Below are 13,964 nucleotides of genomic sequence, written 5' to 3'. Positions count from 1 at the left end.
TCTAATTTTCTTGGGAGAGATTCTGCACAAAACAACTGAAGGAATATATGCCTTCAGTTGTTCATAAACGCCATTATTGACACCAACCATAACACTGGCATTGTCTGTACCGATTGCAATGAGATTTTTAATGTCCAGTTTCTTGGTCAAGAGCTCTTTTTTCAGTGCAGCCACAATACCACTAGCGTCACACTTTTCTAGAACCACCATGCTCAGAAATGTATGCATAATTTTGTTGAATTTCCGGCTATAATAAATGATGGCCATTCCTAAAATCTTATTCACTGTGATATCATTCGATTCGTCTATTAGCAAGCTGAAATTTTCATCTCCAATGTCCGCAATTAGATCTTCTTCAAAATGCTCACTTAGAGTATTCTTTACAATTGAAGAGCACTTAGTTCGGTGCATTTTTACCTTTGGTATAATTTGACTGTCTGGGATGATATTTTTGCAAATATCTACAAGATGATTGCAACTGTTGAATGATGAGTGACAACAAAGAAATAATGCTAACCTACCTTCAAAGTTCGCGGTCTCATCAGACTTTTTCACAAGCATATTTTTAATTGTAACAGCCTTATATGGAACTGCAGCAAGATGTTTCTTAGTTTCGCTATGCTTTACAAGCTGACAATATTCAGCAACTATATCACATTATTTAAATTAAGGGGATATAAAATCCATTGTTTTAAAACCGAATAAGAAACTCAAAGATTGGAATCAGAGAGTTTCATGCCGAATGTAGTAAACTATAAAAGTATCGGCGATTACTAGCGTGAGCTAATGCAAGTATAGTTCGCCCACCGTTTGTAGGTCTCTGCTTCGCGTCTTGCCAAGAATAGTCGATTCATGCTGAAGGGAAGAAAGAAATGCAGGACGTCCGAATTGGTCGCCAACACGTGAAATCATGCTTTATAGGTAAAATTTTCCAACTGTTATACAAGCAACATAGTTAACTACAATAATCATAAAAGAGAAGTTAATTTTCCGACCGGTAATAATAAATAACTCATCCCACAATACGGACTGATTACCCTATTATCGGAATGGATTCTCCATTTTCTGACATGCGCAGAAGTGTAGAAGGATCTCTAATCGGTGGGCGAACTATAGTCCTAGTACGTAGTACAATCTCGGGCAACTCGCAGCAAAGGTGGTAAAGTTCTGATCGCTATTCTTGGTATTTTCCATAATGTAAAAACACATTTCCTAGGAAATGTATGCTGTTATTACATTATGGTGGGCGGTCACTACCCTGACCGGTTTCAGCCTTATGAATAAGTAAAGCCGTCTCTAAAAATTCGGACGATCCCTAGGCCACTCAATTGTGGGCCAAAGACCGTCCATCTCAGCGTTGGCTCCACTCAGTGATGGCCTTCCACCCACCACCACCACCGAGCAGAACCACTCATATTCCGAAGAAAAGCATTCACCGACAAAGCCCCTCAACGGGCTGTGCCGGAGAACACTTTCCCCCGGAGACTCAAATTACTCCCTTAAGGCAAAAACCTTAAGAGAGCGTACTCATACAATAGCCGAGCCTCAGTTAAACTTCATTAGCTACAGCATTGCCGTCCTCTCAGAACCCCCCCCCACCGGTTTCAGCCATTATTGAGGCTTCATCAGTGAGTAGCTATACCAAATAGATACCAAAGGATAAAGCGAAAAGAACTTATATACGCTGCTATACGAGTTGTCAAAAAGGTGCAACCATTAAGTTACTTAAATATATAAAGAGCCAATAGGCTTCATTTCGGCGATATAAACATTATTTAAATTAAGGGGATATTAAATCCCACATTGTTTTAAACCGAATAAGAAACTCAAAGATTGGAATCAGAGATTTTCATGCCGAATATAGTAAACTCTAAAAGTATCGGCGATTACTAGCGTGAGCTAATGCAAGTAGTCCTAGTACGTAGTACAATCTCGGGCAACTCGCTATTGGCTCTTTATATTTAAGTAACTTAATGGTTGCACCTTTTTGACATCTCGTATAGCAGAGTATATAAGTTCTTTTCGCTATACCCTTTGGTATTTATTTGGTCTAGCTACTCACTGATGAAGCCTCAATAAAGGCTGAAACCGGTCTGGGTAGTGACCTCTCACCATAATGTAATAACAGCATACATTTCCTAGGAAATGTGTTTTTACATTATGGAAAATACCAAGAATAGCGATCAGAACTTTAACTCCTTTGCTGCGAGTTGCCCCAGATGGTACTACGTACTAGGACTACTTGCATTAGCTCACGCTAGTAATCGCGGATACTTTTACAGTTTACTATATTCGGCATGAAACTCTCTGATTCCAATCTTTGAGTTTCTTATTCGGTTTTAAAACAATGTGGGATTTAATATCCCCTTAATTTAAATAATGTTTATATCGCCGAAATGAAGCCTATTGGCTCTTTATATTTAAGTAGCTATATCACATTACAAACTTACAGTGGCCTTTTGTAGCGTCACCAGGAACTTCACACAACCATTTACTAAACATTCCCATTTGTAACCACTACCTCCTAAATTTTTGCTTGTAAGCTTTAGTTTTCCCTTTGCTCATTTTTGAAGAAGAGTATACAACTCTTTACTGCAACGAATTACGATCAGTCTTTGAAAACTTTCCACTCCTAATCGTAACTGCAAACCTTACTGTGCAAAGACTAACTTGTAACGGTGCTATCAACTTTAAAACGACAAAATGGCAGACTATTGGGCCACGTGACTGACTGACGTCAATGCGAACATCTGGAAAACTTTTAAAACAATTTCTTTCTTTAACAGTAAGTTATAAAAACAACTAAAAAGAGCTGAAACTAGTTCTGAAGGAGCTAATTTTGGAGTTGGTGCTAGATTAAAATTTTTGGAGCTAGGGAAGAAAAAAAGAGCTAGATATAGCTCCAAAAGAGCTAAATCAGAATTGGAAATAAACTGCAAAATTGGTGTGTGTGTGTGTGTGTGTGTGTGTGTGTGTGTGTGTGTGTGTGTGTGTGTGTGTGTGTGTGTGTGTGTGTGTGTGTGTGTGTGTGTGTGTGTGTGTGAACAATAATAATGCGTATTCATGCGAATAACTATTCCCTGTTAAGAGCATGAATGCTGAAATTAAATGAATTAGATAATTAGATTTTTTAATAGGGAGAGAGAAAGAATGAAAGAGAAATATGATGGAAGGTAAGGTAATTTAATTTCGATAACAAAGAGGAGGAGAGAATTATCATTTTTATTAGTCTAGAATTACAATAATATGCATTTCTCTCTCTCTCTCTCTCTATCTATCTATCTATCTATCTATCTTATCGATGTTGAACACATCTTATCGATGTGTTCAACATCTATATACCACAGCAGGATGCTCTGGCATCACAAATCCTGGATTTCGTTCAAAGCCATCTTTCTAGTATAGACCAAGAAACATATCATAATAGCTGGAGACTTTAGTTGCACTATTGACCAAGAAAAAGACAGACTTCAGTGGGCTGAACATCGTAGCCAATTAATAAACAAACTTCAAACACTGGTAAACGATAATGAACTCATCGACGTCTTTCGGCATCAACATCCTGATAAGAAATCCTACACATGGAGGTCAGCAATCACAGCGACAAATAGACCATTCTACTAAGCACGACTGGACAGATACTATATTTCCAAACACACCTTGCCTCTAGTTAGAAACATCTCACACATCCCTTCCTACATTTCAGATCATTGCTTCGTCAAGCTGCAACTTTCATTATCTTTGGAAGCATCCAAATCAGGAAGTGCCTATTGGATCTTCAACAATACTCTCCTGAAAGATCCAGCTTATATAATAAACATTCAGGCTTTAATAACCAACCTCACTCACTCGAAAGTAGATACCGAATCAATCAAAACTTGGTGGCCCCACTTAAAATCACGAATAAAATCCTTTACGCAGATCTACAGTCACCAGAAAAATCAACAGAGGAATCCGACAACTTGAAGAACAGCTCAAGTATATCCCAGAAGAAAGCCCTGAACATCATTCTGCCTTCCAAGCCATGCAAAGACAGGCAGAATTATCGGCAAAAGGTGCCCTACTTAGATCGCGGCATACACAAATAAATCTTTCAGACGCCCCCACAAAATATTTTTTCTCTTTGGAAAAAAAATGCCAGGCAGCAAACTCCATCTCTGCTATCAGATTTCAAGATGACAGCGTCACAGAAGATCCAAGTAAAATCACCTCTGAAATCCTACAATACTACAAGAAGGATGTTCCTGCATACAGCACTGCAGGAACATCCCATCATGCCATTTACGAAATACTGAAAGAAACAAAAAATATCTCTGCAACAGATCGGAACCACTTAGAAAACAAAATCACGCTAGATGAACTGAAAACCGCATGCACATCTTTGCCAAAGAACAAACTCCTGGCCTTGACGGTCTCACGTCAGAATTTTTTCAACTCTTCTGAAATCAACTCGGACCACTTCTCCTCAAAACACTGCAAGAAGCCCACATCAATGGCCTCCCACAATCCGTCACGACCTCAGTAGCACAATTGATACGAAAGAAGGGAGACCACACGGATATCCGAAACTGGCGTCCAATTTCCCTAATTAATACCGATTGCAAAATCATTTCCAAAGTTATAGCAAACCGAATAAAGCCAACACTGCCTGAAGTTATTGGCCAAACGTACTGTCCCAGGAAGATCAATACATGATAACCTCCATTTAATAAGAGATCAAATCCACATCGCAAACAGCCAACATGAAAACCTAGCACTCGTCAGTCTTGGTCAGGAGAAGGCTTTCGACAGGGTAGAGTACGAGTACCTTTATGAAGTTCTAAAGGCATTTGGCTATGGTCCTCTCATCATTGAAACAGTGCAATTGCTTTACAGAGATGCACACTTCTGTTTAAAAATAAACAACAGGCTCACTCGCACTTTGTCATATTCTCGAGGGATCAAGCAAGGATGTCCCCTCTCCGGTCAGTTATACACACTGGCCATAGAACCCTTCTTAAAAAGAGTACACGACACCATCATCTCCAAACGAACCAGCATAATAGAGCCACATCAAAAAATTACCCTATCAGCATATGCTGATGACGTCACTGTAATAGTCCGAAATGAAGAAGACATGACAGTAACCGAGGAAGCACACAGACTATATGCACAAGCCTCAGGGGCCAAATTAAATTCTGCAAAATCCACGGGCTTGTGGTCAGGCAGATGGAAGTCTAGAAATGATTCTCGGATCGAATGTATTTGGTCAAGCGAAGGACAAAGATAGGTATGCACCTTGGCAACACCAAAATATATAACACACTGAACTGGACACAGCTGCACAACCGTTTTAAACAGGTGCTAGGTAAATGGAACAGCGTTCGTTCCATGTCTTCACTTAGAGGAAGAGTACTAATAGTTAAAGAGATGGCTGGGAGTGTCTTATGGCATACACTCAAAGTACTCACACCTCCTGAAGAATTTCTCTACCACATTCAAAAGGAAACCAAACGTTTCCTCTGGAACAAAACTTACTGGATAATATACTCTCAACTCTGCAAGCCACTCAGCAAGGGAGGTCAAGGCCTGATTTTCCTTGAAAACAAGATTAGATCCTTCAGGATAATCCTCCTCCTAAAGACACTTCAATGCAATCACACTTATGTAACCACCTTTGATTACATCACGAAATCATCCACTAGAGGACTTACACTTTCCATAATCCTCCGAATGGCTAGTCCTGCACCATCTCCTCCTAAACTATCTCATTTTTAGAGTCAGCTGTACTTACAGAACCACTATTTTCGAACAGAAACATAACAAGTCTCACAACTGGCCAGGCCTTTCTTTTCCCTACATGGAACTGGGCAGGAATAAGAGTCATAGGGGACCTCCTAACCCCAGATCCTAAAGTGGAAAGCATTCACAAGCCTACCAATGAAGAACCCAAAAACTGAAAAGCAATATCAACAGCTGCAAACCTCCATTATAAAAGCCTATCCAGATATCGCTACACCTCAGTAAATCCGTATTCCTTCTAGAAACTGCTCGGGGCCGATACAATATACAATACAATCTTGTACAATCTGAAGCCTCACTTCCAATTATTCCCTCCAATTATAAGAAAATATACCACTTCCTCATGTCAGTGTCTCCATCCTCGCCCTTCTTATATTCATCCTTAACCCATTCATCTACAAGGCTGCACTCAGTTTTCAGTGGGATCTGCCATATAAATCGAAGTGTGCCAATCCAAATTCCGACATACAGTGGAGACTATGGCATAACATCTTGCCAACTCCTTCTAAGCTCCACAAATTTCAGCTAAGAGAAACGGATCTGTGTCTATTCTGTGGCGTTTCAGGTACCTTGGAACACACATATCTAATCTGTCCCGCAAACAAAGTGATAATCACCTATGCCCTGAATACCGCCTCTAGCATCTGTAACTACGCACACAGCCAAGAAGACTACTGGAATTTAGTCCACACAGAAGAAAACAGACACTGAGCATGCAATTTCCTCTTCATCTGCGCTAAGGCCGTCATCTACAGCTTCTGCCTAAAACAGACAAGAAATAACCAGCACCCATCCATCACTGAAATTGCACAAACCCTCATGTATATCCTCCGTTGGAAATTAAAAAGCAGGCTTTCACTGGAACTTGAGTACTTCAAAGAAACAGGAACTATCGCGAAATTCATAGAGTAGTGGAATCCAACTGGTACCCTCTTCTGGATTGAAGACGACAATACGCTTCATCTGAAAGATAACTCAGCCTGAAACTGAATTGTAAATTTTGAATTCATTTATTGCATTCTCTGTTGTATACCCGAAAGGAAAATATTTCTTTCTCTGTAATATATATACTTATATACTTATAATATGTAAATAGTCCTTGTTACCTATCGTCTAATGTATATTTTAACAAGTTGAATAAAAAAATATTTTTTTAAATATCTATCTATCTTATCGCCGTGAAAAATCTTACCTGCTTGCCATTTCCATCGTTGGCCACTCTCTCTTTTCCAGTTCATTATTTATACTAATCCATAGTAATCCGAAGACGTAACCTGTGGAACAGAACAAAAAAGCCATCGTTTGTGAATGCAGCTATTAAATGAATCCTTTTTAATACAAAGCAATAGTATGAAGTATTACGTACGTGTATACAAGAACAACAAATATGCAGTTGTACAGTATTTATATAACAGAAAGAACTAAGTGAAGAAGAATTGAAGACAAAAGAGAAGCATCGAAAAAAGATTTCTTCCGAATTAAGTGGAATGAAAGTACCGAAAAGTGAAAAATTCCTGACTTAAAAAAAAAAAAAAAAGTAAAATAAATAAATTCGTGTCTGGATGATGATCAAGGAAAACACGGATTCGATTACAGTTCATATGCATTTTCGGAATACAGCGATATATTTCCCAAGTTATTTAATATCTTGCCTATCCAACGGAATTTCTTGACGTGATTGAGATCTGAGTTTCACAAAATTTCTTTATTTGAAGGCATCTTATGTAATATCGAAACGAAAGGGTTATTAATCATAACCCTTTCGTTTGCACCAAACGAATGTGAATTATGTTTCCACGACAACTTCGCATTTTAGTAGCCTTGCGAGCACTTTTTTCCAAGCTTTTCCATTTTCGTCCAGCTTATCCATGAGTGCAGTCCAGAAGTTCAAAGAGCGAATGGAATACTATAATTTTTATGGAAGGTATCACAGACCTGAATATTCATCAATGCAAACTAGTGACAGGTATTACTTAACTTTCAGCCTTTAAAACCCAAATATATATTTATTAATTCATTATGTACAACATTTGCACATCATGTAGATGTCGGTTTGCGTGGCTTTACTCCAAATTGTGTGATTAGCACACTGAAAGAAAAATCAAAAAAAAAAAAAAAAAAAAAAATACTGCGCCGTGCCAGAGTAAAATTAAACCCTCTAAAAGCAAAATGCTGCCAAAAAAAAAAAAATGAAATTTTTATGCATGACAGTTTAGAGTAGATAGCAGACCATGATCTGGAAGGATAACTTAATTAAGAAAGCTGCAAGATGATATTAATAAGTATATTTAAGTACGTTATTTACTCTTCAATATATTTAAAGCCTGTGTAGCTCAGCGGATGTGGCGTTTGCACACCGCCGCGCTTGGCCGCACGAAGGAAGACTTGGTTTCGAGTCTAGTCGGCGACTAGAGGAAATTTCTCTAAGCCTTTTTTCGACCGGTTCCCGAGTTAGTCGAACTCTGGCACGGGCAAGCAGGTTTTTCTTCCCGGAAACTCGGGTTTTTCGTCCTGTAAACTCAAGAAAATCGACCGTAGAACTCACATTATTTCAGACATTAAATATATTGTTAGGGTTAGGGACCACCAGATGGCGGCACATTTGAGCCGTCTCTCTTCACTGCGTACCGCTTAATTAGTGAGAGCCTTGGGCCATCCGTCTCTGATTGGGTACCAGTGGAGATTGAACTGCCCACTCAGTCTCCAAAAGTTAGATAGGACTAAATGGCCTCGCCTACTCCCGTATACGGGAACAAAAAGGCGTTTGCTGATTTTTTTTTTTTTTAATATTTACCACGAGTACAATAAATAAACGGGGTCCTTCTTGTCTCAAAATAAAGTGGGCTGACTGATGTCCTCTGTTGATAGGACACTTTCCTCTGCTTATGACTTACTCCTTGACACTGTCATTTTTTGAAGGACCTTGGCCACCTTCACTATAGCAGCCAAGCTTGTTTTCTTTTTCTTGCTTTCTCCATCTTATTCGATACATTATACAGAAATATTTTCTGTCTTCCTCTCCCTCCCCTCCCTCCTCTCCATCATCCGTTAAACACTTTTCCTACACTCGTATCTTCTTTCTTTTTATACTTCAAATCATTCAGTTTGCGTTTCACACATCAGGATAAAAAAAAAGTATATATATTGGGTATATTATGTATTCAAGATACTTTATCTAAACAAGTTGCCACAAGGTGTTTTGACCTTATTAAATAAAATCTCAGAATGAGAGATAGATGTAGAAAGTTTTTAACTTGGACCAAGTTAAAAACTTTCTACATCTATCTCTCATCCTGATATTTTATTTAATAAGGTCAAAGCACTTCGCGCAACTTGTTTAGGTAAAATTCATATAAGCTCTGCATCACTTCAACCTTCGTATTTCAGGTTTTACTCCCACTGACGAGACCTCAATAAAGGTCGAAGCCGGTCTGGGTAGTGACTCCTGCCTTTAATGCATCTCCGCAAGGGGATGTGTTTTGCATTAGGGGAAAAATACTAAGGAAAGTGATCAGAGCTTAATCCACCTTTACCACGAGTTGCCCGGTCCTGGACTACCTGCGGGAGTTGCCTCAGTCTTGTACTACGTGCAGGCGCGAACTTGACATACTTGTCTGTTTGCTTACTTGGGAAATAGGATTAAAAACCAAGTTTATATAAAATTACTTGGTATCTTGAATATATATATTCATCGAGTGCCATAGTATATTTTGGTGATGGATAGTGACGGCGAAATGGAAAGTAATAATGTAAAAACGCCACCAAAAAAAGAAATGTTAATGTTTGTGTGTTTATCTGAAGAAATGGGAAAAACAGTACTCGTGGCTAAAACCCGTGCCATCTAACGTTCGCAAAGCTAAGTTGGTCACCAATATATATATATATATGTTAAAGATACCAAGCAATTTATTTTATAAACTTGGTTTTAATCCTTTTTCTCAAGTAAGCAAACAAGCAGGTAAGTAAAGTTTGCACCTGAAGTATTTTCAGGTCTGAGGCAACTCGTGGTAAAGGTGGAGTAAGTTCTGATCACTTTCCTTAGTATCTCCCATAATGCAAAGCACATGTTCTTGCGGACATGTATTGGGTAGTGGCCCTTCCCTTAATGCATAGCATCATACATGTCCGCAATGAGATGTGCTTTGCATTATGGGAGATACTAAGGAAAGTGATCAGAGCTTACTCCACCTTTACCACGAGTTCCCTCAGACCTGAAAATACTTCAGGCGCAAACTCAAATTACCTGCTTGTTTGCTTACTTGGGAAAAAAAGGATTAAAACTAAGTTTATAATATATATATATATATATATATATATATATTATAATCTGTCATATCTGTCAAAATATACCTGTCATATTTTGTCTTGAAATGATTCATTATCTAATTTTATGAATCATGAATTAAATATTTTATAAATTTAAGAAACAAACAGCAAGATGAGTACTTTACACACAGATAATCGAGAGTACAATATAAAGTTCTTTGTAAATCTTCTTACCAAACAGCAAGCATAAAAGAAGTCCCACAATCTCTGCTTTGATTCCAAGATTCCTTAGCGATTTATCTTGAATAACAGCTCCGAATGTAGCAGCTAGAATTGGGCCCTAAAGTTGGATAAAAAAAAATAATTAAATAAAAATAAAAATAAAAACTTCAGTAAGACGTGGTAAGTAATACATGATTTTAATCCGAACACATGAGGCAAAGGAGAACACTTACCATGATAGGCGATATTAGCATCGAAGCTACAATCGAAACGGTACTATTTTCCAGCAAACCGATGGCCGCAATCATACTAGAGAGAGAAAGAAAACGTAATACTTACTTAACTTTGTAGTTATAATATTAAAAAAAAAGCATAAAACATCTTTAAAGAAAAACTAACTTACCTAGCAATTATAACAAAGATGATATAATCAAATGTCATCTGGGATCCGGCTCGAACTCCTTCAACCACCTAATAAACAAAGATTGGTTCCATTTTAATAGGAAACAAATCGTGACTGTCCAAGGTATACATATCAAATACTGTTTAATGCCTAACGCTTAGTTTTATTTATTTATTTATTTTTAGCTTCAAGTCCTTAAAAGGTCAAGAAAGTTGGCATTTTTTATTCAGTATAATCAAATAACAGCTAAATCGCATAGTCCTAAAGAGACCTTTACGTTACTGAAATTTGCTTTACCCTCGTTAATCGCCTCCAATATGTTGGGATAAGCTGCAATTTACTTTTGTTTCTTTCGGAACAAATAAATACATATGTTTAGGATTTTCTCAAATTGTAACTCCTAATATTAGTTAATCGACAAGGGAAAAAATAAATAAATGGCTTTTAGAGGAATGGCGCTGCTTTTGTATTCCAGCCTATTGGCTAATAATTAGATTTAAAAAATAAATAAAAATTAAATAAAAAATTTTAAATAAAAACAGAATTAAAAATAAAATTAAAGCCTCTTCTATTTTTGGTGATTAAATAAATGTTCTTTGTGTTAATGTGAGTGAATGAAAGAGTGTTTTGGAAGCAGTTAACATTAATTCATATGATATAAACTATAGAAATACATTTATTTTACTTCTATGTATAAAGTCTGCAAACAACACGGTCTTTGACTTCCATCGATAAAAGTAATTGATACGTCTGTCGCATTCTATCATACACACATGCTAAAGATCGATAAAGTTCATTATAAAAACCAGTTTTCTCTCGAATAACTTGCATGGCAGGTTGTTCACGAGAGGAAACGATTTTCCCTCTGTCTCTCTCTTTCTTTCTTTCTGAAATAGGAACCTTTTCGCTGGTTTACTACTTAGGTTGTGGCGAAATACTTTAGCGATTAATGTCATTAAACTATTAATCTGTATTAAGAGTAATATCTTCTCGATATTGGATTTTTTTATATTTTTTCATATTTACAACTGCAATAATTATACGTTACTTTAGACATAATATTTAATACAAGGTACATTTCAATTCGTTACTATATATTAATAATTATTATCGAAAATTATTCTATTAAATATAATTAATATTTATTCTGTTGATAGTGAGAAATATTTATATAATTATAAATATAAAATATATAATTAAAATCGTTATATTAAAAATCTTAAATTATAATACTTAAAATAAAATGATTAGCCACTTTTGATAAATGTATTTGTTTATCTATGCCTATTAACAGCAAACACGATATCAAACTAGCAGATGGTGATATCAAACTCAAATGCGCAGAAACGTAATATGTTTCCAATGCAAGCGACGAAAGCAGTTTTAATATATTCTTTACTGACCTGAGCAACGGTTAAGCGAGCAGTGACCGACTCCAAAAATTTCTTCTGCATGGATTTAAAATTCTTGAATGCTTTCTTAACGGTAAATTTATTTTTTATTGAAGAACTCGAACATTCACTGTAAGATAAAGAAAATGAATGTTTTACTAATTAATTATCTATTCAAATATTACAATATTTACTATAAACGTATTTTGTGTTTCCGAAGCGGTTTTAATATTAATATCATGTTCAGCATGAGACATATAATAACAAATAAGTAGTAAGCGAATATTTTCTGAATTATTATAAAAATTAAATAATTACAGAGTTAGATATTTCTGATAAAACTTGTACGGGAACAACATATAATCAAAGTTAGAATTATTTAAAACCATAATTAAATATAGCACGTTTCTTTAAATGCAAATTTACAGATTGAATACAGAGTTTAAACTTGCAGTTATTTGAATATAGATTCACATAACCGCAGTTATTCGAGGAAGAACTGGGAGGGGGTAACAGTGCTAAATGGAAGCAGTATGCAAATTTTGAAATAATACAGAATACTAAAATATAAATTTATAAAATCATGTTTAATATTACTTTTACTGGTAACTTGGATATTAAAAATGTTATTATGATGAAAAAATACCTTATGGCATGCAGTATTTTGATAGAGTTTCACAGATAAATAAATACGAATCGAATGCCTAACAATACAAGCATTCGCTATTATTTTGTGTTCAATGTAATTAGGTTGCTGTGTTTCTTTGTAGTTATTTATTTATGTGGAGTAAACTATTTATTTCTACACGAATAGGAATAATGGGTGTATTCCAATTTCTGTAGCGAATAAATATTGTAGGTATTAACCTGTAATGTTTATTTATTTAGTTTGTTTTTTATTCACCTTAGGCTAACCCTAAAGTTTTGAACATCAGAATCATTTTGCTGCGTAGAATTCAAGGTTGAGCACAAAGTAGTTCAAACCATCTCGCTTTCAATCGTCTGCTGATATGCTCTCTAGTCGTTTCTATATCCGTCCCTTGTATTGCTGTGTACAGGATAACTAAATTTGTTTACTTCGCTGTGACACAAACATAGAAGTCCAGAAATATGTTGGAGTGTGTATATATCTCAAAGCTGGAAATTCAATATACTCTCGGTACGAATTTTATTTGTTAGAGAACGGGAATTGAACTCGAAATTTCTAAATCTTGAGAATTACTAAAAGATGAGTTGTCGAAAAGTGCTCGATTAGGAGGTCGCTAATAATAATAATAATAATAATAATACCTTCTGATAAAAAAAAAAAAATATTGATAATTCTTTGCACATGTCTCCTCTTGTTCTCACGTGTAATACAGATTGTTTACTTAAAAGTTTACTAAAGTGGTCAGCTCGAGACCACTTTCTCCAAATATACTCCAACTTGTAAGTAGTCAGAACCTGACAGAGAGAGAGAGGGGGAATATATGCAGTGGTTATTTTTTGGGGGAAGGAATCTGTATTGCAGTTATGCCACTGCGAACAAATAATTATTATAACTTGGTAATTAACGAAGAATTATTAACAACTTTAAGCCATAAAACTCTAGAGCATCGTTTCTCAAACTGTAGTACATGTACCACTAATGGTACATTACGTTATTTTTGGTGGTACAATTTTTACACAAAATATTTAAATAAATGTTCAGAAAAATGTATTTATTACCCACCATTTACTATATTTCATTATAATGTAAAAGTTTCATTTACGAATATAAATAAATAATATAAATTTAAAATGTTTTATTCTTTGATTATAAACACTCCATTTGGAATGTATTGATTTTTAATCGGGAAATGCTTTTATGGTGGTACATATATTTTTTGATTCTTATTTATGTGGTACAAAATTTAAAAAGT

At 35.9% G+C, this 13,964-nt stretch overlaps 1 protein-coding gene across 1 annotated transcript in view; it reads right to left on the bottom strand.

Moving 5' to 3' along the window:
- The window catches only part of LOC150101024 (uncharacterized), a 51,084-nt gene that overhangs the window by 14,383 nt on the left and 22,737 nt on the right, over nucleotides 1-13,964 (bottom strand). The window contains exons 6-10 of the mRNA XM_090402150.1: nucleotides 12,076-12,193; nucleotides 10,673-10,740; nucleotides 10,503-10,578; nucleotides 10,282-10,387; nucleotides 6,974-7,055 (exon numbers count right to left, since the gene is read on the bottom strand). Of these exons, the coding sequence (XP_090258276.1) occupies nucleotides 6,974-7,055; nucleotides 10,282-10,387; nucleotides 10,503-10,578; nucleotides 10,673-10,740; nucleotides 12,076-12,193 (450 nt within the window). The remainder of the gene's footprint in view (nucleotides 1-6,973; nucleotides 7,056-10,281; nucleotides 10,388-10,502; nucleotides 10,579-10,672; nucleotides 10,741-12,075; nucleotides 12,194-13,964) is intronic.

Source organism: Typopeltis vanoorti, chromosome 12 (assembly GCF_054136105.1).
Source record: "Typopeltis vanoorti isolate ZY-2024b chromosome 12, IOZ_Tvanoo_1.0, whole genome shotgun sequence".
Classification (NCBI taxonomy): domain Eukaryota; kingdom Metazoa; phylum Arthropoda; class Arachnida; order Uropygi; family Thelyphonidae; genus Typopeltis; species Typopeltis vanoorti.
This window is presented reverse-complemented; position numbering and strand designations above follow the sequence as displayed.